At 36.9% G+C, this 26,199-nt stretch overlaps 1 protein-coding gene across 4 annotated transcripts in view; it reads left to right on the top strand.

Annotated features, from left to right (window-relative positions):
* The window catches only part of ARHGEF3 (Rho guanine nucleotide exchange factor 3), a 121,498-nt gene that overhangs the window by 43,926 nt on the left and 51,373 nt on the right, over positions 1-26,199 (top strand). For 3 of the 4 annotated variants that reach the window (XM_061455890.1, XM_061455889.1, XM_061455891.1), the window contains one exon: positions 20,523-20,585. In XM_061455890.1, coding sequence (XP_061311874.1) covers positions 20,523-20,585 — 63 coding nt within the window. Of the gene's footprint in view, positions 1-10,239; positions 10,364-20,522; positions 20,586-26,199 lie in introns of those variants that run through there. The other variant, XM_061455893.1, reaches the window with a different exon arrangement.

Genomic DNA, 26,199 nt, shown 5'->3' with positions numbered 1-26,199 from the left:
AGGTATTTCTAGTGAGAAGTGTAATTTTGGAGGAAGAACACAGTACGTGTAGAAACAAGAATATTGCAAGCTGGAAGGATAGTGTGGTAGGAAAACCAGAACATGAAAGATTAGGTAGTTGATGTGGTATTTAGAAAAGGATTAAAGCAAAGAAAGATACTGGGTATGAGATAGCAGAAGGAAAGAGGGGGGAGCTGCAACTTAGGAAGAGGAATACTTAGGATGGGGAAAGCAAAGCTGTGAAAGATGTGTGGAAATGGATACTGTATTGAAATGGAGGAAAGCTCCTAAGTGTGAAAGCAGAGAGATGGAAGTATGGAGTGGAGGCAGAAGTCGTCCATAAAACACTACAGGCTTATGAGTTCAGCCTTTGCCAATACTGACCCTGGGAAGATGCCATGTGGGTGGGGAGCAGTTTGTGGTCAGGGCTTGGTAAGAAGAGGCATGAATATCTGACGGAAGGGGGTAGTTCTGAGGCAGGTGAGTTACATCTATAAAGAAAACAGCGCAAATCTCAGCACAAGAGATTGGTATTAATCCTAGTTTTGAGCTTTCTTCTGGCTGCCATTAACTCTTTTTCTTCTCATCTCCATGCCACCCTTCCCTTAAAATCTTGATGCAGATGAGTGGCTTTCCTCACCATTTGGTGCTTATACATAAGAGCCAGCAGTTCAGTATGTCTATGGAAATGATGTGTTATGTTGCCATATAGGATGATGGGAAACAGTTTTATTTAATAAAGGATCTCATCAAGTGAGGATTACATTTGTACAGTCATGCACGTGCAGTAATAGAAGATGTCAGAATTAAAGCTTCTGTGGTTGTTTGGTAGTTATGGTACAGGCTTGAGTTACACATTTGTGTGCTATTTTTTTCCATGGTAAGAGGAGTCAGGCTTATAAATAAGAAAGTTTGAATTCAAGAAGACTAAGAATCTCTCCTGAGGAGTTTCGGATTTCAGCTTCTTCATGTGCCTCCCCTCCTGCTCTCTTAAAATCACCCACTTTCTGTTTTTGGCAGCAGGATCATTTTCTAGACTTAGTTATGTGAATGGTGGGCTCATGTTACTGAAAGACTTTGAGTTATTTTTTTTTCTTATGATGTATTTAGATACGTTTGCAAAAGTAGTGATACATAATAGTCCCACTGTTGATACGATGACACTGAGAAGGCTATGAATAAGCTGCCACACAATCAAAAGAAAAGCGATTACCTGATTAATTAAGAATACTGGGGTTGTGGGTATAACTGAACAAGGTGCTGGTTTTGTCTCCACTTATCACTGTGTCTCTACTGTGGCACCAAGAGCTAGCATCATTTCCTGTATATTTTAAACAAACATCTGAACCATTATGATGGTTTCTCTGCTTTACCCCACTACGCACCAAATTTGGGTGAAGAACTTCAGTGTTAAAAATAATTAAATATTGAAATCCAAACCAACATTTTCTACTTGAAATAGTCTGAGGCATGTGTTTGGAGTGCAGTTGTCTGAAGATAGAAGGTAATTTCTAGTGTTCCTTTTTAGTTTTGCAAAAGGAAGGTGTTCCCTTTTTAGTTTTGCAAAAGCATTTGACTAACCAGGCTGCAGATGTGGTCACTTGTGAGGAAGGCTGATCTGCTTTATGAGAAGCCTGACATAAAAATGTGCTAAACATGCTGAAGGTCAAGTTTAGACATACAAGTGGTTTCTTTGCTAGGTTTGCTGCAAGTGTGTTTGTGGGGGAAAAAGGTGTCTTTCATGCCAAATGGGAAGAAGTCTGTACTTTTCAGACTATTTATGAAACAGTACATTTATTTTGTGCAGCTGACAGACTTCAGTTGCTCCTTTCAGGGTGCATGAATCAAAACAAGATAAAAGTTTCTAAGAGAGAAGTTCTTTCCTAGCTTTAAATCAATGATTAAATACATATATTACATAATTACATACTTCCACAGAAAGCACCTCTTTACCTCTCGTGGATTCTGACTGGGTTTACTTAGTGTCTGTATGCACTGATACTCAAGTGCATAAGCTTAAGCAATGTTGTTACCTGTAATAGGCTCTCTGAAGTGATATCAGACAGACCTTTATTCACAGTTGTTGAAGCAAAATTATGCACTAATGTCTGTAGATCAAATGTTCTTACATACCAGTATCTCATATTATGACCAATAAGATTTTTAAACTCAAGTTGGCATACGCATACTAAAAGGCACATGTGGTTCTCTGCTGTTTTAATATACTTGTATGTTGCATACACAATTTAAGTAGCTTCCTCCGCGGTGGGGAGAAAGTTTCCGGAGTGTAATTGACAGCATAAGCCGTGAGCAGAATAGTTACACCTGTTAAGTGTCACGGACAGACTCCTCCACCGGGGGGAGTACTGCTAGCATCCCTGCTCTCCCGTCCCTACTTTGGTACTGCCGCTTGTCTCCATAGAGTCAGTCTCCTGCTACTTCTAACCTCTGCAGTAGATTAAAGAGATGCTAAGTGGATGCTTGATCCCTGACCCGTGTTATCTTCCTTTTTCTTTGGAAAGAAAAAGTACAAATTTCATATTCCTTTTTCTCCTTTCTAACTGATGATGTGTTCCTGTGCTTGACTTGCTCCTTTTAGGTTTCTTCCCCCTTCTTCTTCTAGCAGGTTTAGGCTCTTCCATGTCAGAGTTTAATTACCCCAGCACTACTTCTCTTTTACTGTCTTTGTTCAGGCTTGCTTTTATTCTGCCTTTGTGGAGGTACTGTTGTGCCTCTGTTCAGCATTGACCTTTCTTGGGCCAGAATGTCCATGATACATGATATTGTTAAAAGTGGTAAGAAGCAATTCTGTAAGTGTTTCTGCTTTAATGTATAATAAAATATATGCTGTAACGGTAAAACCTTTATAACGGGTTTAGTAGAAGCTGAGTTTCTCTGTGGCCTTGTAGTTCGTTCTTTGGAGCGCTGCAGGAGCAGGGAGACTTTACTTCAGACTGTTGATAGCAGCGATGTAGAGGGCAATAGGAGTGTTGGAAATTCCCTCCATGATGCACAATTTGTAGTTTTCTGACTAGAGCTTATGAAGTGTACCAAGTAGATACGTGGGCCACTGATTTTTATTTGTTAAAGAGTTGGGTTTGATGTCTCGATGCTTAATCTATGAGCGGAGTTTTAAATGTTTTAGCTTATTATTGCTTTTGTTTTTGAACAAACCATTGAAATTGTTGTTGATTAGTCACAAGACTAATTTCTCTTGGAACAGCAAAGTTTACGTTGGCAAACAAATGGAGATGCTATCAGAAATTCATTGTGTGGCATTTGCGTAACTGGATAGCAGTCAATTCCATCTGCAGTTCCAAAACACACAGCAGAATTGTTGTATTCTTAATGTATACACTGAAGTTAAAAAGTAACTCAGTATAACCAGTTAGACAATTGTGAAGAATTCAAGAATGTGTTATTCCAAACTGATGTGCTGACTCAGCATGGTTTAGTTACCAGAAGTTCTATCCACAGCTTGTAATGTTAGATTAGGTATGTCAGTGTCTTGAAATTCCAGCAAAACATTGTTTGATGTATGTGTTCCTAGGTCTGTGATAAGTGGCTGTATCTTTTTGTAGGGTCAGTGGGTGGTGAAAATTATGAGGTTCTTTGCATATAGTAGTACTGCAAAAACAATGAACATGTGCTGGAGAGACACATATGAGTATTTGTAAATGGGGTATAAAGGAGGATGATGCAGGCTGGCCTTTAGTCTTCACCAGGTTTCTAGGAGTCTGGGACTTGGGCAGAAATACTTGTGCCTGTTTTATGATATGTTACTGCTCGTGCTGTCTAGAGTGCGCTGTAATGCTTAGCAGTTGCAATGTTTCATTAACTCAATTCAGTAGCAGCTTTGCAGTTTTTACCTCTAAAATAATCTGTAAGCTAAGTACAGAGCCATTAAACCTGCCCAGTTACCTAGTTTATGGGGCTACTTTCCAGTAATTATATGCTAGTTATATAAAATACACTTCAGATTTCACGTTTCTTGGGGCAGGAATTTAGAGGCATGTTCACAGAGCACTTGGCTAATGAATTCTAGAAATGAAGAGACTCTCATAGGCTTTTACATCTGCAAGACTTTCCATCATTGCTTCTATTGTAAAGGGTGGGTGTTCTGTTTATTAATGCTCAGTTATTCAATTAATATTTTGAATTTTTCTGATAAAGAAAATAGCTTGATATCTCCCATTTGAAGGAATTTCTTAAATTTCATGTTTTCACTAGATAGATACTTTATTGAAAAACACTTTATGCGGTCATTCTGTTAACATTATAGGGCTTTATTTTATGGGTCTTTAAGTGCTTTGTAGCAAGTTGATGTTTGTTCTAGGTGTGGTTTATTATTTATTATAGAAATATTCTATATATGCTGTAAAACCCTCATGCCAGCTATATTTCACATACAAACAATACTGAACTAGAAGCAACATGTGACAAAGCAGATAACCTAAGAGAATTACAATTGGACCAGAGTTTGATGTTCTGGTATATAGCAGATTTCCTGTCTTTAATCATAGATTGGGTGTTACCTTGTACTCCTGCTGTCATTTACTACTCTTTTCTTTGCTCAACAGCAGATGAACTTGGCCCCTGTTCAATTTAAGCCAGACCAAACTCTGCCCATTTCTTTGTATTTGTTTCTCTCCACCCCACCAGTGGCTGCTCTTTGAGAACATGTGATGTGAAATTGCCGTGTCCCGTGACTTGGTTTCAGAAACTTCTAATAGTTAACAGAGTGATGCAGTTGTCAGCTGAATTTGATGCTACTCAGTCTGAGAAACCACCATTTTGGAAATAATTTTGAACTATATATTGATATTTTACTGATGCTACACTGTTTGAGATCATCAAGTTTATTTTAAAATGACTAGTGAACATAAATGGTTGCATACATGACTTTAAATTGCTTTTTTGCTTGGTTTTACTAGTCATGGTGTTTGCAGTAGAGCTTGCTGTTACTACAACCTGTTACAAAAATGTTATTAACATCGCCCTTTCCTTTTTTACCAAATCATTGTGATGGTCTGTTGTATTATTTCCTAGTGCTCAGACCGTGAAAAATGTGCTGGTCAGTGTAAGTTGATTGTAAAAGTTGCCAATTTGGCTCTGCTGTTTTGAGGAGAGCTGTTTTGAATAAAAGAAGTTTCAAATAAAAAGTAAACAAAATGGGCTACACATTTGGAAAAGGTTGCAAAGGCATTGTTTGCACAAACAGTTGGGAAATCCTCTGTGCTGTAATAGAGCTTTTGTTCAAACATCTGCCTCTCCATCTCCAGTTGTACAGGTTCTGATTTAAGTTGTCAAGTTGAACTTGTGACAGAAAGTTAAACAAAATCTTTTAAGGACCAGAAGAGAAGGAAATCCTTTTGAAAACATCTGAATGAGCTTATAAACAGTCCTTAAGAGCTGATGTAGAAAGAAAAGGAAATTTGAGTTCCTTCTGATGTTTTCACTTAGAAGAAGCAGTATGAGTGTGTTTGTTGGTACTCTCTCTGAAGACTGCTGTTCATCTGTAAAAGTGCTTTCACAGCCAGGTTCTCTCAGAGACATTTCACTCTTAAAATGAGTCCTAATTTTTTTAATCTAAACATAAGAACAAGATTTTTCTTGAAAGCTAATACTATTTTCTGTGTTTAGAACGTACACAGCAAGTAAAAAGTATGGCCATATTTTAAAATGTAACACAAATGCACAATAAGAGCAATATGATGGTTTGTGTTATTTATAGCAGCCTGGAAACAAATTCTGTTACTACAGTAGCAACCAGAAAACAAGGTCTCAATTTTTCTAGATATCATGTAAACATAATAACAAGCTATTTTTTCTGTAAAGAACTTGTAATCTAAACAGTTGTAAGAACGTACTGGAACATTTCCTAAATAATACTAAATCAAGTTTTTAAAATAAATTCAGATCTTTTGAAGCTCTTAAATTGCACTCACGATGACAGATTTCATAATTTCTGGGTTCTGCTGCATGTTTTGAAATGGGATATTAAATTTAATGGAAGATGTATAAAGCATTGTATATAATGCAGTCCTAACATAGTTTGAGGTAATGTTCTTGAACTCTGTAAAATGTACATTTAAAAATATTTATTACATTGGTTTTGATTCAAAAATTGATCAGTGATGCTGTTTCTCTTTAGGTTGCAGTTAATTGTAAAGCTTTTCAAAGAGAATTAAATTTAGTATCCTTAAAACACTCATAATGCACAATAATAAAGTAATTTAAATCTGTCTCTGTGCCAGTAGGCTCCCCACTGAATTTGGAAGTCTTATTTCTTTTCCAAGCACTATTTCAAGTTTTCAGTGGTTCACAGCCTTAAAAGAAGTAGTCTGTTTTAACAATCACTGTGTCCTCAGGCAGTTGTTACACCAGTCCTAAGAAGACTAGATTGCCTTCCCTGACTGTAAGGATCCTAGAAGATTGGAGAGAATCATAGGGCTTTCTGAGGGTACTTGTTTGGGCAATGACTTGTCAGTTTGGTGTGACACTTGCTTCTGGGCTGCTGTAGTCCTATAAGGAATAATAAAAATGATTCTCTTCCCAATGCCTTCAGAAAACCGTGACAGTCTTTCACTTTTTGGGAAGCATCATCTTAGAGTTCTCCAAATCATTATCTCTGACACTGTATGTGAAAAGCTCAGGATAGTTTCTCATATGAGAGGTGGGATGGGCAAATTTGGAAGTCTTGCAGAGAATTTGCCACTAATGAATGTATTTCCGAGCCTTTGGAAAGAACCAGGTCAAGCCTCTGGATCTCTACTTGACTTTAACCACAGAATTAGGAATCAGCTGACACAACCAGGCCACTTTCTAGCACGTGCCAGTGTTCAAGCCTATGAGGTATTCCTCCAGGAATTTAAATTAGATAAAATGCTGTCAAAGGCAATCCAAGAGGTGATGTCTGGAGGTACCATTAAAGTGTCATAGCTCTTGTTGAAGAAATCAGTTGCTGACTGGTATCAGTTTCACATCAGCAGAAACTTTTTATTCTAATTGAGTTTTGAACAGATGAAATTTTGCACCAGCTTACTAGGGACCTGTTTTCTTGAAAAATGAAGTTTGAATTGCTGTTAGCTCAGACTCAGATTGGTCTTCACATTTTTGCCTACTGGAAGTCTGCAGAATTTGAGCCTGGCAAAGCCAGCTCTGAGTTTGTAGATCTGAGCAAATCATGGAAGACTGAATAGAATAATAACAGGTCAAGAGTGAGATGTAAGGATGTAGGATACATGAAGTAATTATCTCTTTGTGTGCATATATATATCTTAATAATTTACAGGATACAAGGTGTTTAAGAAAAAGTGAAATATTACTAATTAATCAAAGGGAAAAGGAGATAATTATTCCCTTAAATTACTTTTTTTGTTTGCTCAGGCATCGTATCTTGAATCTACATATTTATTCATGTTTGACTCCTTAGTGCATGCCCATCTCTCATGGTTATTCTTCATTTTTAGACTGATCTATTACCCTTATGATTTAAAGAATCCTCAGTAACCTATAAGCCTCTTATTAAAACAAATTTTGAAGTACTTCTTAGAGTGGAATTAATCCGTAAATGATGTGAGCAGATGAAGTGCTATTGGCTTAGAAGTGGAATTACTCGGTTGCAGCAGGTAAAGCCTAGAATTAAATGCAAGTCCCAGGTTGGCCTCATATATTTTCAGTGCTTAAAGTATTGTGGAATACCTTCACTGGAAGACAATACCCTAACTTATTGCACATTAGATAGTTACTTGTTATTTCTTTCAGCTTCTGACAGCTTTGCCTGCTACCTGCCCCTCTTTTCAAACATAGAACAAGAAAGTGTGTAATACTGAAGGTGCTGCAGAACACACACTTTATTTGTCCCTGTAGAGGAACTGTGCAGTTACCAGTAGTGCAAGTTAGATGTGTTTCAAGCAAATACCTTGAAAAGAAAAAAACCTGGTAAAGCAGGGACTTGTCAAAGTATAAATGGCATACAAAAGTTGAAATAATTTCTAATCTTCTCATTGCATATTTTTATTTGAACATAAGTGGTAGTGTTAACAAAACATGGATTTAATGGTTAAGGTTAACAAGCTATTATCAAAAGACACCCTTCCCTGCACCTGAAAGGTTCTAATTCTAACTTAACAGAGGGAATGTAGTAGAAGAAGTTGGCTTGCTTAGATAAATATGTAGTGAAAATCTTAAATATGTAGTTAAGACCTTAAATCATATAATGTAGAAATTATGACAAAAATGTATTTGTTTTATGTTTATTATACTGGAAACTTTTTGTATGTTAAAATGAAGCTGTTGACTAATCCATTCAGCTGTTTTTCTTTGTCCATTATGGATGCTTGCCTGAACTTTTCACACAGTTATTACTTAAGTCTTAAACAAACAAAAAAAGTCTCTTTGGAATAGTAATAGGAAAATATTCAGTTGTATAATATGAATAATCAGTAAGTCTTCTAAACTCAAGAATGCATTATCTTACAAATATATAGAAATTATTTTAAAAGGTAAACACTCAGGAAACTTTTCGCTGTGTATTTGTGGTGTGTGTACAAAGGATTAGAAAAGTTCCAGGGTTTTTCTTTTCCCTGTATTTGCACTTGTTTTTTACATTAGATTCCACAAATGCTTTAAAAAAAAGAACCCACATATCATATATCTCTCAATAGCTACTTTTTACTAGTTTCTGATGACAAGTTTCACTTGCCCAAAATAGTTAATTCAGTATGTGATGCAGGAAAGCTGTTTTAGATCAGTCATTTTCACTTGCCACATAAAGCATTGTGGTTCGATCTCTCGTGATGATTATGGATTCCCTTTTTCAGGGTCAATATTCTGTATTGTTTTCTGGCTAACTTTGTCTAAGGGAAGTTGATAGCTATGTTTGTCTTGATTTTGAAGAGAGCTGCTCAAATGCACATGGAAACTGGTATATATGGCTCATATGCAAATATAGATTTCCATATAATGCATGCCAAGTTATGTGTTTTGATAGGAACCTCATGAAACTTAGCTTTTCTTACACTGAAGCAGTGTAACTTAATGTGATGGCCAAAAGAGGCAATTAACTGAGTAGATATTAAAGGAAAACATGTACTAGAAAGTGCTGGTGACCAAACTGGCAGTTCAAGAGAGACCACCGAAGACTTGCCGATTACCAGGTCGGTATGTCTCGGTCATTCTTGTCCAAAGAATGGTTTGGCATGCAGATATGAGAGCTCTCAAGGACGCAATCTATTTTGCAGTTTAAATTACAAGTCTGGAATCTACCTAATCCTGTAACTTTACCAACTTCAAGCTGTAAATCCCAGTGATGGCCAGTGTGTGTGTGTGTCCAGGGAGTCTTTGCAGGAGGAGATCCACGGTCTTAAAATTTTAAGTGCGCTGGGAAATTTTATGTTGTTGAGGTAGCAACAGTCTTTTTTTGGTATTTTTAAGGCAGCAGTAACTTGAAGTTGAATGCTTTCTTGATGTTTAAGGTATATAGATTTCCCAGTTTCAGTGAAATTAAGGTTCACAGGCCTTCATAGGATGCAGTTGCAAAATGCCTCCATATCTAGATTGGAGGAGAATCAGCAAAAGTGAAGTTTCTTAGTTATATTGAACTACCAAGCAAAAAAATCAGACTTTGCACTTCCTTGGCATGTCCTTATGTGCAAAATGTGGGCACTCTGCCAAGTTTATCTTTGGGCCTTGATTCTGAGCTGATGTGAAATCATTCTGTTCTAAGTTCATGCCATTATGCCTTTTAATTTAAGAATTCCCTCTTTGGAGATCCTTTAATTTCTGAAACACTGAAAGTTTTCTGTAAACTGAATGTTTAAAAGTTCCACCCAGTGTCTACCAGCTCTTTTGTTTTCTGAGGCATCTACATTTGGACACAGTTGTGTGCCCTTGAGTTTACAGGCCATTGCTGCTGTTTAAGACTGAGAATTGCAGAGCTGGGAGATGGACTGTGTTTCAGGTACTGAGGCTCAAAGAGCTCAAAGCCCTACCTTGAAGAACAAGTTAATGATGTCTTTAACTTTGCCATAATTGTGCTGTTCCCTTGTGAGTGATTTTTAAAACAATTCTGTTTAAAATATTATTGGAAGCAATCTATGAGGGAAAACCACACAGAGGTAGACACGACAATACGTATCACTCGGCTTCTGACACTTGTAGTACACTGCATGACAGGAAACGAGTGAAGTCTGTGGCTGCATGGGGAGGGGTTCCTGCTGAAAACTGAAGGAGACACACATAGGGACTCCTTTGTAGCAAAGACATTTCATTATCACACTGAATATTAAGAAACTTCCTAAAATCCAAGTACAATACAAAGTACCTCATGGTGTGGTGTTGCTTTTTTGTGCATCATCAGGTAAGCGTAACTTTGGAATCATGCTACTTTTTATTGTTTGTGTGTGTGGCATTCTATTAAGTTGAAATTGCACAGATACTGCTTTCAAGCATGCTAGGACTTAAAATGTGGTTATTAATGTAACCAAATTGTTGCTTAACAGGAATATTTCCTTCTGTAAGGAAAGAAATTTCTTAAAAGTTTAGATAATATCCTCTGATATCCCCAGTGTGATGGATGACTGTTTTTCTTTGTGTAGGATGGTGGATTTATGTTTTTGGTTTTGCTTTTTTATCACAAATGTGTAACCATCTTTCTGTCTCCTAGTGTGAAAATGAGGATTTTGACTGATGCTAGGATTTAAATGAAAAGATTTATAGCTATGTGAGTAAGTCTGTCCATTGTCAAAGTGAAAGCTGTAACAGAACCTATTTACAGCATGTGATGATTCTGCTCTGCAGCATGTGTGCAGCATCACCTGTAAAACTAGCCACAGTTTTAGACACTGCACTTCAGACAGATATGAACAGAAAAGTAGCAAGATTGATAATAACTGTAAGAAGCAAAGTTATTTCAAAATATTTCTGTATATATTGAATAAAACTACAGTTCATATTTCTCATAAACATAGGATAAAGGTAGAGGCCTGTAGTGTAAGGCAGACAGGTCAGGGATATGTTCAAGGGCCTGTATTCTCTTGGATTTGCTATGGAGAATGTTATTTAAGTTTAGGACTAGATTTTTAATTTAGATATTGGGGGCTTTTTATGTTCTCTGTGACAATTTTCAGTAGTGAGAGATGGTTTGAGATGAATTAATTGCACAGAATGCTTTTAAGGTGTTATCTGGAATGCTTTATGCAGTTCTGACTTCAGTCACGTTTAAGAAAGGTAAACAAAATTTGCAGCAGGCTGAGAAAGTTTAAGACTGTCAACTAGTGAAAATCAGGTTAATAGATGTTATACGCTTGGATTCTTATTTTTTTATTAATTGCTTAAGAATGGGACTGGTGATTTCTTACTGCCATGCTGTTAAACTGCTGTAGTCTTCTTGCATGTACTTATACATACCCGCAGCAACTATGCATAATTTTAGATATCATTCACTTGAAAATGCCACAGTTCCCGTGGAACACCAGGGAGATGCGTTTGTGAAGTAAAATAACACAGATTGATTAGGGTCTGCTAATACTGCTAAGCTCACTTGGAATTTTTTATCACAGATATTGACCGATATCCTGTAAGCCTTATTTCCTATGAAATGGAGCTGAAGCATTTGTGTGTTTATATATATTGAACCCCAAAATAAATACTGCAACGTGTAGTTTTAGTAAAAGTGATATTGGTTTTATATGCAGAAAACAAACCCAGTATTCTGGGTGCAGCATTTTTATCTATTCTCTGTGATGCTGATGAGCAGCATGTAGGGTGCTTAGATCAAAAGCCATATGTAGGCATCTGTCTGTTAAAGGTATGGCATCATAATGATGCTGAGTGCAGGCTGGGGGAAAGCAGACTAGCAGGGGATTATTAGAACAAGAAGGGATGACTGCAGTTTATGTAAACATAAGCCAGTTGAATGCCAGTTGGAGACTTAGTTTACAGATATTGTTTCATTCTGCTGTATGTGGTTCTAGTGCTGTGCACAGCATCAGCAATCCAAGCTTTCTTTTACAATGAGAAGCTCTGTTGGATTCTTAAAACCAAACAGTAAAGCACCCAAATCTAAAAAAAAATAAAAATGTCATTTGAATAAATCTGTTTTTCAAGTGAGAAAATTTCATTGTAGTTTTTGTTCTCAAAATCTTTACCTCTTACATACGCAGATGTAACCGTTTTGGAACCAGAACTGGTGGTTGACAGCCATAGTTAAATGGTCAATTAAAGCAAGTGCAGGCTGTTGCTGTCCAGTCCCCATGCCTTCAAGCACACAAAACCCTTAAGGGTAGAGTCAGAGCATTAAAATAGCCCAACTTTGATTATTCTTGCTTTTACAACTGGACCTATAATAAACTCCCCGAACACAGATATGCAAGGTGAGGAACTGCACCTTCATCGTGTCAGTTTGCCAAAGGCAAAAATAATCTCAGGACTGTCTGCATGCTGACCGATTATATTACTTGGGACCATGAAGAACTGGATCTGACAGATCCCAGCTGAAAGGTGCTTGCAAGAAAAACAGAAAATGAATCTAAATAGTGTATGGACTCTTAAATTGTATCTTAATTTTTATATATATGATAGATATTAGAATCCTTAGATATGGATGATGTTAATTAAAAGCACAGTTTATGTAGCAGTCGTCAAGTTGTGACTGAGAAAGGATCATGTGATAAAGACTGTTGTTCACTCGCATAACTAAGAACTCCTGTGGAGAAAGAAATAAAAATATGTAACTTGTTTATCTGAATCTGATTCAGACTTTATAATAAACAGTGAAAAAGTTTCAGCATGTTTAACTCTGCTAGATTCCAGTGACTGATACTCTCCTCGTTTTCTGAAAAGGGGAAGGAAGAAGGTTAAATAAAGACAGAATAAATACCAGTCGTCAAACAAAGCTCTGCTGATCCTTGTCCTTACAGCATCCCGTACATGCACACCCATTTCCTGTTGTTAATGTTAAACACATTGAATATAACTTCCATTTCATTGTTCGTTTCACTGTTCATTTCATATTACACTGACTGGAAAATCTCAAATCCATTACAATAAGCACTGTAGAAATAAAGCTTGTTCTCTGTGGCGAGGGAAAGGTGAAAAGAAGCTGCCATTTTGTCTGGCAGAGATGTGAAACTCCTCAGATGTGACTGGATAGCTTCAGTGGTGAAGTCTTTAAGAGTCATAGATGACTTCAACTCCTTTTCTGAGTCTTCTGCTATGTTGTAACAGAGTTAGAGCAGAGTCTGTTATTTAATTCGTTTGTTTTGCTTGGGGCTGACAGGAGAACACAAAGAGCCTGACAGCAGGACATGTGCAGAGAAGACCCACAGAGCTTCCTACCACACTCAGTGCAAACTGTGTGATCAGCTCATCTCTGTTTCTCCTTCAGAAGGAACAAGGCTTTTGTTTAGGTTTCTGTGTCTCTCTCGAGAAAATGAAACCCGTAATGACTGGGTTTCTGAACAGTAGAGGGCAGCGGAAATAAATACAGAAAACAGTCTTATTATAAAACAAATGAATTTTTGGTTCTCTTTAGAGCTTAAGCAAGTTTTTTTTTTGCCAGTGTAACAACAGTGTAACCGTGATATTGGAATGCAGCATATAAAGTTCTGTTCCGATTTTAAAATTCGGTGTTACAGTTAGGTATTCTGAAGTTATGGTCCCAAAAGCATGTGTGATGCATCATTCAGGTAAAAGAAGGGCACTGGGCTCTGACAGAACTTGTTTTAAGATGCCGTTGTCTTCCCACACTTTCAGGCTCTTAGAACTGTCAGTGGTATGGCCCTGGAATTGAAAGATAAGCAGAAGGATTACTGGCACTGGCATGAAGATGAGTGGTAGCCTGTGGGGAAAAGAGGGCTAGCCCTAAACAATGACAGAAGGTTGATCTCTGAATAAGCTTAAACTGGGGAATGAATCACCTGTTTGTGAAATTGGAATGAGTTAGCTCTGAATCAAACTTAGGAGGAACACCGTATTCAACAGAAAATTCACATATTTCCAGTTGGTTACTGCAGATACAGAAAGCTGGGTAATGTGGCACCACTGCTGCCTCTTCTAGTTCACTTCTGAAGTCTGCTTTGTGGTGCTTTATCCCTCCACCTGTGGCAGGAAATGTTAAATTAGTGATTGTTCAGCTAACCTGAAGATAGGTTAGTAATCTTTTGCCTAGTAATTTTATACCCAATTTAAGTTGAATCCAAGGCATACTTTGTTAACTGAGTGATAACAGCAGGTGAGAAAAATGTTGGAGCATTTCCTCCTGTTGTATGAAGAACACCAAACTGAAATATTCTTTTTTATTTTCTGGCTGTGTCATCTATGGAACTTCTGGAAACATTTGAGATTACTCTGGAGAATTGAAATGGTGTGTATTTCCCTCCCAGTCCAGTTTATCATTATTTCTTTCATCCTACCTCACTTCTCATACCATTTAAAATCTGGTTTGTACTATTTGTGCCTCATCATTTTTTACTATACCTCATCCCTTCAAATTGTTTTTCTTTGATTGGTTTTAGGTTTTTAATTCAGTCTGATAGAGATACTGTCCTTTGGTTGTCCTTGATAGTAATGTACCATAAACTGAAGAGAACATAAAACCCTGAATAGTGAATCCCTTCCTGCCTTTTCCTCACAAAGTAAAAATGAGAAAAAAATTTGCTAAAATGTTTTTCCTTTCTTGGATTATTGCAAATTTGGGTTTGTTTTGGTTTGGTTTGTTTGGGGGGGGGTGGGTATTTTTTTGTCTAAACTTGTATTCTATGGGACAGACTTAACAAAAATGCAGCATTCATACATTAACCTTTGGATTATTACTGGTATGAAAAGATTTCTTTAACATTTGAAGGAGCTGTAGTAAAGTAGAAAATGTGAGAAGCTTTTGGGTTTTGAAAAATGTATGTGATACATGTATATAGGTATTTGTGTATGCTTATCTATACATATGTTTATATATGTGTGTGTACATATCTATGCACCTCTACTTATATTTCTCTATCTCATATATGAGAACATCATTTTTTTTCAAAGTCATTTTCTTCCAGTTAGCCGTGTGCCCACGTGTGTGTGCTGAGGAGACTTAAGTTTTCTAGTTACTTTCGTAAGAAAACAATTGGAAATACAAAATAATGAAATGGTTTATAGTTTGGTTTTTTTTTGTTGGTTTTTTTTGTTTGTTTGTTTTTTCTTTGGTGGGGGGGCTTTCTGGTTTTGGGGATGGAGAAAGTCTCGTTTGGTAGAATGAATGGATTCTCATTTGTTAAATGGATTTCTCTGTAAAAAGAGGGCTTAAATAAATTGGTTTGTGTTTTGTTTTGAAATGAGTCTGTCTTAAAAGGTTTAAGGGTATCATGTACCTATGCAAATACATGCTCTTGAACTATTATTTATTTTGATGCCAGTCTGTGTGCAGGCCCATTTCTAAGCTATTAGAATGGACAGATGATTTAGCAGAAGTCAGCGAATCTTCTGAAAAGCATTTCCTTCCCCGTCACAGGATGGGCTTTTTTCTATCAAGCTATTTTTGTACATCTTTGCATTTCATCTCCCAGGTGGTAAAATACAAGTCTGTGGTATTAATAACTAAAGCTCTGTGATGGAGAGAGGATGTAAATTCAGTCTTCCTATAACAATGTCTTATTGCTTTAATTTCTTTAATTAAATCACTGCTTTAATATATAATTGGATCTCTTACTTTCTCATCTCCTGTGAGATAATTATTGAGAACAACTCTTTCCTGCTATGTGAAGACCAGGAAGTGTTCTGTCTCTATAACTGTGGATGTAACCACAGCATTTCAGGCAACAGTATCAAGATTCAAGATTCCTAGTTTTTATACACATTGTGGTCTGGGGGCTTAGGGTTTTGTTGGTTGGGTTTTTTTTTTGTATTTCAAAAGACAAACTCCCAAATGCAATAGAAAATGCTTTTCAGTGTAGAGAGACACATTCAGATTCATATAATGCATCTTTATGGTCAGTTGGTAAACACAAACATGTCTCTGTTCAGAACAGATACTTGTTATTGGTATGCTTTTTTCAGGCAGACCTGTACACCCTTTTTAAGTTCTACAGATATTGTGCAGAAAAGGGGAGTTACCACAGCATTGCAAGCTGTCCTTTTTACCCAGCAAGATGAACGGCTTCATAATGTTTTTCAGTTCAGTTTGTTTCAAGTACACCCAAGTACTAATAAGGAAATCCTCTGCAGTGAAATAGCAGGTGGCATTTGTCCATTGCTCATAGTCCAACAGGGAGTTATCACAGGATTGTGTATTTAGCGTATTTCATCCAGTGCTGCAGTATGGCATTACTCATGTACCTAATATACACTGGAGATGAGCGATCATGTCTATTATAAGGATAGTATGCTACCCTTTTAATTGGATTATTTTTTGATATTACACTGAATTTAAAACAGGGCTGGGTTCTAATTTGATAGTTCAGCTTAAAATTTCAGAAATATTCACGTTAGTAGCTTTAATGTGCTTCCCAAGAACAGAGATAGAGAACTCTAAGGGTCATGTGTCTTAAAAATTTTTCCTTTATTTCATAGTATCCATAATATATTGGGGCTTCTTATGGGATTTTAATGAAAACAAACCCTGATACAATCTAACTACATGGCTTTGTTAAAACAACATGCGTATGCAGTATATTAGAATGGGATTATATGTTAACGCATGTGGAGAACCTGAGTTCCTTACACAAGTTAATGTAACTCAGGCATGCTCAGGTATCCATAAGGGACTCAGCTTTTCTATCCCTTGACATGTTTGTGGTTAAACCTGTAACTTTCTGTCAGTTCTCTGTGTGGGTATATCTTAGGCTAACTAGTGTATGTCTTCTTAATATAGCACATTCAGTGTGGGATTTTTCTCCCTAGTACACATGCTTCTTCAAGCCATGGAGTTCTAAAAAAGAGCTGTTAAATTGTATTAAAACTGGTGATTGCTACAGCCATATAAGAAATATTAACAAGAACTAGGGATACTTCATGTGCAAGGTAATAAAACGGAATGAAGAAATCAGTACTTTATCCCTAATGCTATGCCTGGGTCAGTGCAGGGGTCATGTTGAATTCAAGATTCACACATTGTGGTTTTTTGGTTAACATAGTCCTGTGTGACAATATAAGCTGGTATGATAACTCTACCATGATACAGCATGGTGCAGTTAGGACTTGTTTGTTATGTTTATTTGATATTCAAGCAATGTGTGCAATAGCTACTTGATCCTCTTGGAGCGCTGCCTATTAAAATTGTCTCAATAAGTTCAACTCTTTCATTAATATGCCGTTTAACTGATTTCAGTATTTGGGCTATAAATTCATTTTATTGCTAAAGATTCTTGGCTTTGCACTGAAGCTTATTCTACTACAAATGCATGCCATAGAGTGCTTACTTATGTTCATCTTAAAGCTATTACACTGTACTTCCAGAATCTTTTGTGAAGGGAATACACACAAAATTATTGATACTGAAATGGAGTGAAGTTTGTATTACTTGATGTGCCCTGTGATTTAAAACATAAAATGGAGAGCAACATTTAAGGGGTGGTTTTCTGGAACATGAGAGATTCAGAGGTCAGCTGTGTTGTGCTGTGGCAACTGAGACAAGACTTGTAACTCCTTTGGGTAAAAGATGCTCACAAAGAGCAGGGATTAATTTAATGAGCACCTTATGCTCCCTGCACAATATCCACTGCAATCTTTGCTTCTAATCCACTTATTATGGGCAAAGAAATTTATCTGGTAGCTCAATTTACTGGATTTTTTTTTTTCTTGCTGTGACGTCCCATCCCACCCCCCTTGTACAATGGCAGCTGCCCTTGAAACTCTTAAAAAATTTAAAACCTTAGTCTTGCCTGCAGCGGTTGACATTCATAATTTCTGTATGAAATGACTCGTCTTGCATAGCAGCTGAGACAAACTTAGAGAACATTAGTATAATATTTGCAAACTTCTAGATAACCAGGACAGTACCGTATGCATGTTGTTGGCCGGATTTGTGTGCCTGTGTTGCTTTTCAGTAAGTAGAAGATTTAAAATAAAGATGGGGTGATCCTTTGTTTAGCACAATGAAGTGTAAGGTAGATGAAGGCATCTACTTTGTGGAGGCTGCCCCAGATGCATTCAGTATGTAATTGCTTTTCTTACAGTTTACCTGTTTTTTTCATCCCTTTTGGTGTGTACATCACGGCTGGTACTGGTTTGCTCCTCATGAGTGTTCCGTGATTCAATTATATAACCAAAGAGGTTGTCTCTACATAAGATATGAGCATGTTAACGTTAACTACCTGAATAGCCAAATAGCCTTGCTTTGGACACTTGTCCTCATCACTGTGTTGCCCGTGATACCTCTCTGTTTTGGACCCACTTTGAATGTAGTAGTTAGACGTTCACATGTAATTGTCTTTGTGTAACTTCTACAGTAACAGGGTGTCCTGTCTTCTTCAAATTCACTTTAATCCTGTAGCCTTGCTTCTACTTCATATTGTGTAATTTGCATCCGGCCATCTGTACCCCAGAATCATGAGTACAGATTCAGGTTACCACATCCGTAGACCACGGTCACTTACCCTTCTCTTGTAGAAATCTGTATTCCAAATCTAAACATCGTTTGTCTTGATTTACCCTGTGCTCACTATAGGGGATGGATGGTACCTCTTAGTTTCTTGCTTGCAAAGTGAAGACTTAGTGTCAACATAATTAGAATCAATATATAATTTTTTTTGAGAAAACCTAAAGAATATATGCATTTGTATCTACAGAATTCTAATTAGGTTTGAAGAATCATCTGCAACATGTTCACCAGGATCTTAGGAAATATTACCCTTGGGGCAAAGAACTGGCTTTACAGATCTCATCCCTGTTTTGGGTTGGTTTTTTTTTCATCATCATCAGTTCACACTGGCTCACCCTAGAATAAGAATTCACATTAGTTTATCCAGTGAAAGAAAAAAGAATCCAACCACCCAATAAACACCACTACAGGATAAACAAATATACTCCATTATTTCAGAACTTTCTGTTTGTTGCTCACTGTGGTCTGGTCCAGAAATTTCTGTGTTCTACTCTGTCCTTTAGCGCGTTGCTGAATATCTGGACTATAACTGAGAGGCTTTGGTTATGCATAGTCCGAGGGTGAGAGAACTTATGATCCAGTTTCTGTTTCTGAATAATGACTGCATTAAAGCACAGCTGTCTTTGACTGTATAATTACCATTGTGAGAAAAAAAACGAGACAAGTTACTTCCTAAAAAATAGCAAAACTGTATTTAAATATGATTACACAAGTCGAAGATCGGCTGGAAACTAGTGAGGAAGTATAAAAAGTTTCGACACCTGTAGTTTAATTTTAAAACCGTGAAATCAAAACTTCTGGATTTTATGGTAAATATTCATTACCTTTGTTCATCGAAGAAACAGTTCTCAGAAACCATGTGCTTGACCTAGTAGATGAAATGTTGTTTTTTACTGGCTTTCATGGAATAAAATCTCTCAGCTTCAGAAGAGCTTGAAGCATGAGTACTGGGAAGGGGGGTGGGTACAGTTTTTATCTATAATTTTTTGTTAATAATTAAAAAATACCTGTGCAATGTGCAGTTTCTGTCATTTAGCTGGGCTTTTGTCAGATCATAAAATAGGAGCTCCATATCGTATCTATGTGGGGTTTTTTTTGTACTTTAAATTGCTCATCTTTTGACTTTTGGAGACTGGAAACTAAATCCTGGCTATTCAGTGTGAATGCTTATCTCTAGTTGACAGTGGAAGACAACACAGCTGGATAAATAAGGATCAAGTATTCTGTGACTCCTTTGTTTCCTAAACCTTCCTGGCCTGGTAGAAAATGCAGAACTCTGTCAAATGAAATTTCATACTTTTTTGAAGGGCATGAAGATTAATCTTGTGGTGAACCTGTGAAATGACATGAGGGAGGGCTTGCCATTTTCTAAAACAAAACTGGAAAATAGAGCAGAATGCTGTCACTGACATAGATAGTGAAATCCAAATATATGTGAATGTAATGCCTGCATCTAATGAAATTCCTATCACCTGCTATCCTCACTATGTAGTATGTCTGGGAATAGTTCTTGATTGTTGAATATGTGTTTTGAAAAATCTAAGTATAGTTTTTTGACACAAGAGTTTCTCCTCCTGACAGTCTCATTAGTTATGGAAGGTCATAATAAGTGCCAAGTACAATTTACAATATCCACTAACTACTCATGCTTTTAGTTAGAAATTCATTTCCTAATTGAAGTGAACTTAACGCTCTTTAGGTCGAAAAAGGAACAGCATGTAATCCACTAATGTGCTAATAGGTAGCTTTTCAGCTTTTGAAAATAGAGTTTATATTCACATGCATGGTGATTATAATGATGATGATAGAAAATTAGTAACCATATATATACATGTATTTATGTGTATGACTTCATTGTATATACCTGTCTCAGGATCAAGCTAGAGGTACTTGGTACTATTAGTCAAAACTGAATTTTTCTGTACATTTTGTTTTATAGAAAAAACGAAAACAGAGTACTCAAGATGAAGATACAATCAGTATCTGCAGCCTCGATACAAGTGTGAGTAATTTCATTTTCCTTTTTTGCTTTCCCATTCCACTCTCTTCAATTCAAGTCTGGTCAAATTCTGGTGTATCTTGACGAATGGCCAGTTTATTTAAATGGACAATTTATGGAAATACTGTAAATACTTATAATTTATATAAATACTGTAACTGTCAGGGTGACTTCCTTTAAGAGAGAAGATGCGTTTGGTTTTGAAAGTAGCCTGGCATGTGAACAACACCCTCAGGTTTCTTAGCTTTAGGTAATGGTTCAAGTGTTTCCATCAAACTTGGTGCCATTGACATTAAAATGAGTTTGGCAGGAAGAATTATGCATTTTCTAATTATCTGTGTTCCTACTAATTGGATTATAATCCTCGTAGTAAAGGAGGACTATCACCTTTGTGAGCCTTCTGAACATGACAATTAAACTATTGTTTATCCTTTCACATCATATTTTGCTGATGGATAATTATGAAGACAGTGCTGAGTATGTATCTAGATTGAATACCTGCTCCTTCAGTCTCAAGTGTCTCATGTCATTCGAAAATACTGGAGTCTTCTAGCTGCACTACGGAATGTTGTAGCATGAGATAGGCAGTTGAAATCCAACCTTCTGTAGCTGAATACTTACCTGTAGAAGCATTTTATTCTGTGTGTGTGTGCTTAAAAAGTGCAAGAAAAATGAGACATGCGAGAAGATGCTATTTATACTGGGGAGAGGTGTGCCTTTTGTCAGCTTGGGTTTTGCTCTTAGCCATATTTGGCATTCCAAGCAATCAGAGGTTTTCTTACAGGGCAGAGAGCTGGTTGTCTTTTCTTTTGATGTCTGAGAAGGCAAATTTCAAAAAGAAGGCAAAATTAAAAAAGAATGAGTTCATACCTCATACCATACAGAAACCAACTGTAGTGGTGTTACGCAAAATCGCCTTTCCTTATTTTGTATTGCCTTTCACTATTTGTATACAAGGTAACTTATGCCCCCAAAAACCAGAGGGAGAAACAAAAGTATCTAGAATAATCAAAAGTTATAACCATTTCCATAATAAGAAGCAGTCAAACATACTGAAACTTACATAAACTAAAATCAGATATACTGGGGGAAAAAATGGTGAGTGATAAGTTCTGTGAAATATGATCAGTGTAAGGTAATTACTTTTCTTGTTATTAAGGGCACAAAATGAAACTCTCTGTGGATTCATACCAAACCAAAAGGGCTCCTTCTTCACCTAGCATGCAGTGGCAGAATTCTGGTGCAGGGTGTTCTAGGTACCAGAGGTTAGCAGGAGTTCAAAAAGCAGATTGGACCAAATCATGGAAGCAAAATCCATCAAGATTATTAGACCAAGTGAAAACCATCCATCTGAAGAAATCCTTGAACTTGAATATTTCTGAAGTCTGGGAGAGTAAACTATGCGTGTAGGTGTTTGTTACTCTGCTTTCACACACCTCCTTTGGACAGCTTTTCTATTACCATTGCTGGACATGGTGCTGGCCTGAGATCCATCCTTAGCCTGAGTGACCATCATTCTGAGATGCCTTTAATTAGCCCAATATGCTACCTTTTTTCTTCCAAGCAATGGCAGTTTTGAAATGACATAGTGAGGGCTCTGCTATTAGCTGGAGCCTTTGGATTGTGGCATGATACACAGAACTAAATGTTCACATTCCTTTGTCTACCAACTCTCTTACGTCTTTGAAAAGATGTGCCAAATTGCTTATATCTATATCCTAAATTAAAGCATTTATTTTCCAGAGAAGTGGTGAAGAATATGAAAATTGAAATGCGTGTGTTCCCTTGTATGGATTTAGATTCTAACTGGGATAATGATATGCTATTAAATTTTTTACAGATAATAAATCTCTCAAGCCTCTAATAAAATTGGTTATTTTTTTATTAAATAGCATATGTATTTAACAAATAAGCATATTAGACTTTCCTGTGCAGCATGCTTTCTGGTTTACATAATTAGGTGAATGCCTCCTGTTCCGTTCTACCAGCTCACTTAGCTGCTGCTGTAAGGAAGTGCCGTCAATCCCATGCTGCACTTGCTGCTGCCGGCTTCACAGGCAGCACCTCACAGATATGCTGCTTTTTTGGACTTGCCAGTGGAAAGATCTGGCCATATTTTACTGTCTAAAGTTTCCAGTTTGTGTAAGGGCATCTGTTCAGCACCTCTGTCCAGGAGGGGGTGGGAGATGGCAAAGAAGGAGGCTATTAACTATTTAAAGACTGGATTACTTCATACCTTGGAAAGCAACATACCTGTGTGTCTCCTGCCAGTTTACAGCATCATCTGTCTACAATCTTTTTATAAAAATAGTTTTTTGTATTTTATTTTTCTATGACTGACCACAGCCAGGCACACCTGGCTTTTCCAGGGGAGTCAGTCAAGATGACAGAATTTCCTTTCACAGGAAATGCTGGTTGGAGCTATGCTGACTCAGGACAAGGACTGGTAACCTAAGCGTGTTAACTGATCTTTGTATTTGTTTAGTGATCTGGACTGGCATTGATGCTTCAGGAGTTGATGAACTGGCTTATGAAACTGACTGGTTGCTTTTGGCTCATTTTATTGCCAGCTTCAAGAAGTGGATTTGTAAATCCCCTCAATGTCAAGTAGTTTGTGATAACTTGTGACAGATGTAGCCAGCAGAGTGTGAGGGCTGAGGGCACAAACGCACAGGGCTGCTGCAGTCTTAAGTCTGTATTTAAAGGAAAATTTAGATAATATCTGATGTGCTCTTGTTCATGTTGGTGTTGCCTGCAAGGCTTAACTTGTATTCAGTCTATACAGTTAACTCAGCCTGTAGTGCGTTTCATCCTCATGCTGTTAAAATGGTGGTATGTTCTAGATTTGCATAAGCATATTGATTTACAGACATTATATAATTAAGATGGGTTGTATAAACTTCAGATTTTATAGCTGATCCTTTAAGCTTGGAGAACTGGGACAGAGAAACTGAGCTTTAAAGGGCCAACTTTTCTGTGTTTAAAACACCTCCTTAGAGCTCTACAGTTCTCTCTATTCCTCCCCTGTGCAAACACTGTATCTCCCCTTAAATTCTGAGCTGCTTTCAAGATTTTTTTTTTTTTCTGCTGGTGTTTTCACACCTTGCTGCTTCTGCTGCTTTTGTTGTTTTGCAATACCCAGGCTTTGAAACATGGGTCTTCAGTCTGTGCAACCTTCTTTGGAGCCTGGTGTAGTGCTGGAGGTTTGTGTTCCTCAGTCATAGTCAGTTAGCCGGTCCTTTAGCTGTGTTCTGGACCTTGCTTGGGAACAGAGTATTGATGTAGCTTATGCAGGTCAAGTGCTCTTTGGCAATTTTGAGCTGTTATGTATGGCTAGTATGTCACACTAAGCAAAATGGTGATGGGCACTGTTTTCTGGAGTTTTTTATAAAGAGAACTCCGCAAGGTAGTTAAAAGCAATGTCTTTTTAATGGCCATTGCAAAAGGGGTAACTGCAAAGTAGTTGAAATCTTGTAATGGTGATAGATGATACCATGTGCCTCATGAGTCTGATCTGTAAAATCATAACTGACTCTGGAGCTATCCAAAGCAAAAAGCTGGTAAATCCTAATAGAAAGCTTGCACTTTTCTGAATAAAATTGTACTTACTTAAGCAAAATCCTGTGCGGAAGAGGAATCAGGGTGATGGTGTGCAGTTCTTCTCTGCAATCAGTTGTATGCAAAATTTGTTGTGAATTCATGGAATTGGCTTTTGTTTTCTTTTGCTGTTGAGGAGAAGGAACATAAATAACATGATGAACTAGACAAGTAAACACAAAAGAAGGTAAAATTCCATATGTAAAGCTTCAGAGTTATTTGTTGTGGTTATATAGAGCAGTTATCTTTACTGAAAACAAAACTCTTTCAAATGGTCATTTATTAGTGCATTCTGAACTGGAGAAGTCTGACTGCTTCTCTGTCTATTTGCAAGTTAATAAAATGCGCCCCAATATAAAATACAAACAAGAAGTTACCCAGACTTAACTACATTTGCATACACTAGATCAGAGTTCATTATTTTTGATTGCTTTTGGTGCTGAGTGATCATTTGTTATGTATTTGAGAGTCAATTTAACAGAAATATTTTTGACTTAATTATAAACTCAATAATATTTGATTGACAAGGTATGGCGAGCTAGCTTTAAAAAGCTTAGAGAGGATTACTTCTGTATCAGTTTGTCAGAGTTGAGATAATTAAAATATACATTTTATCTATGTCATTTTATTTCTATAAACTCTGGTCTGTGGCATGTTCAGAGTATAAAAGGTCTCCAGCTTGCCCAGTAAGATGTATACAGTAAGTCTGAATTATGCATGACTTCTTAATACTGCTCTATTGCGTAGGTGGTCAGTGCTCCATCTGGATTCAAACTTCATTATAAAGTGAGTGTTCTTAATCCATTATTAATCCATCAAATGATTGTTATAGACGAGACACTGTCTGCTGTTGGTGATATTTGTAATAGTGTAATGTCATATATCTTAAGGCTATGTTTTGTTATTCCTTTGCTATTGCTCATTAAACAAGGCCTACAAGTGCTCTATTGGAAAAATGTATAAACCTCTGGTTATGCTGCATTCTTTTTGTTTTTTTTCCACACATTCTGGAATGATCCCAGGCTTCCTGTGTGGTGTTGCAATACAATGGCTCTTTACTTACGTGAACAGCTTCTCAGAATCTGGCTGAGTGTTCCAGTAAATCTCCCAGACTAACAGCCATACTCAGCAGAAGTATAATTGTTAAAACTAACTTTCTTTATGGTTTAACTCAAACTATAACTGTGTCACTGTGACTTCAAAGCAACTATTTGTCTGCTCCAGTTTAAACTCATGTACAAGACATAACTTGAATACAGCATCCTTTCCTACAGTACAGAGAATCCACTGACCTCAGGGAAATTGTTCCCTTTTGTTTTGTTTTGGGTTTTTTTTCCCCTTTTCAGAAATTGGACATGGAAGAAAAAAGACCTTGGTTCATTAACATTTATGTCATATTCAGCACAACTCTGCCTGTATGCAAGACTATGAAACATATGTGTTAAGGGTTCCAAAAGTGGGTTTCTTTGTTGTTCAGATGCAGTGTTCAGATTGTCTTAGTAGTTTTAATGTGCTGTGTATTTCCTATAAAACAAGTTCTGCTTACAGACAAAAAAGAAAGAGTATATGAGTAAAGAGGACCTGTTATTCAAGTGGGGTCTATATCTGAAAAATGACTGGAAAATGGGATCAGAGAAGGAAGATATAATTTAGGGAGGTAGGCTCCCGTTGTTTTTGGCAAACTAATAAAGCCTTAGGAAAACAAGTATTGCCCATGGGTCTCTAATTTTATATTTTACAGAAAAGGAATAGTTTACATTAGTAAGTAATAATTATTTCTATACTTTATATATAAATATTTACATGCTTAATATCTACTCATGCCAGCATTTAAAAAATATCAACTAAATAGCAAAACATCATTATTTTTAATAAAAATGTAACCATAATAAGCATTGTGTTCTGGCAGAATTACTGAAGCTGCTGCTGTATCAGCAATAAGTTTAACATAGGTAAAGTATCCACAGACAAAATGAGGGGAGGGCAGAGAGGCTTTCAGATGTTATTTAAATGGGAGTTT

The sequence above is a fragment of the Pezoporus flaviventris genome, unplaced genomic scaffold, assembly GCF_033815535.1.
Source record: "Pezoporus flaviventris isolate CSIRO_AGI_PZ_B2104156 unplaced genomic scaffold, CSIRO_AGI_Pfla_v1 ptg000021l, whole genome shotgun sequence".
NCBI classification, from domain to species: domain Eukaryota; kingdom Metazoa; phylum Chordata; class Aves; order Psittaciformes; family Psittacidae; genus Pezoporus; species Pezoporus flaviventris.
This window is presented reverse-complemented; position numbering and strand designations above follow the sequence as displayed.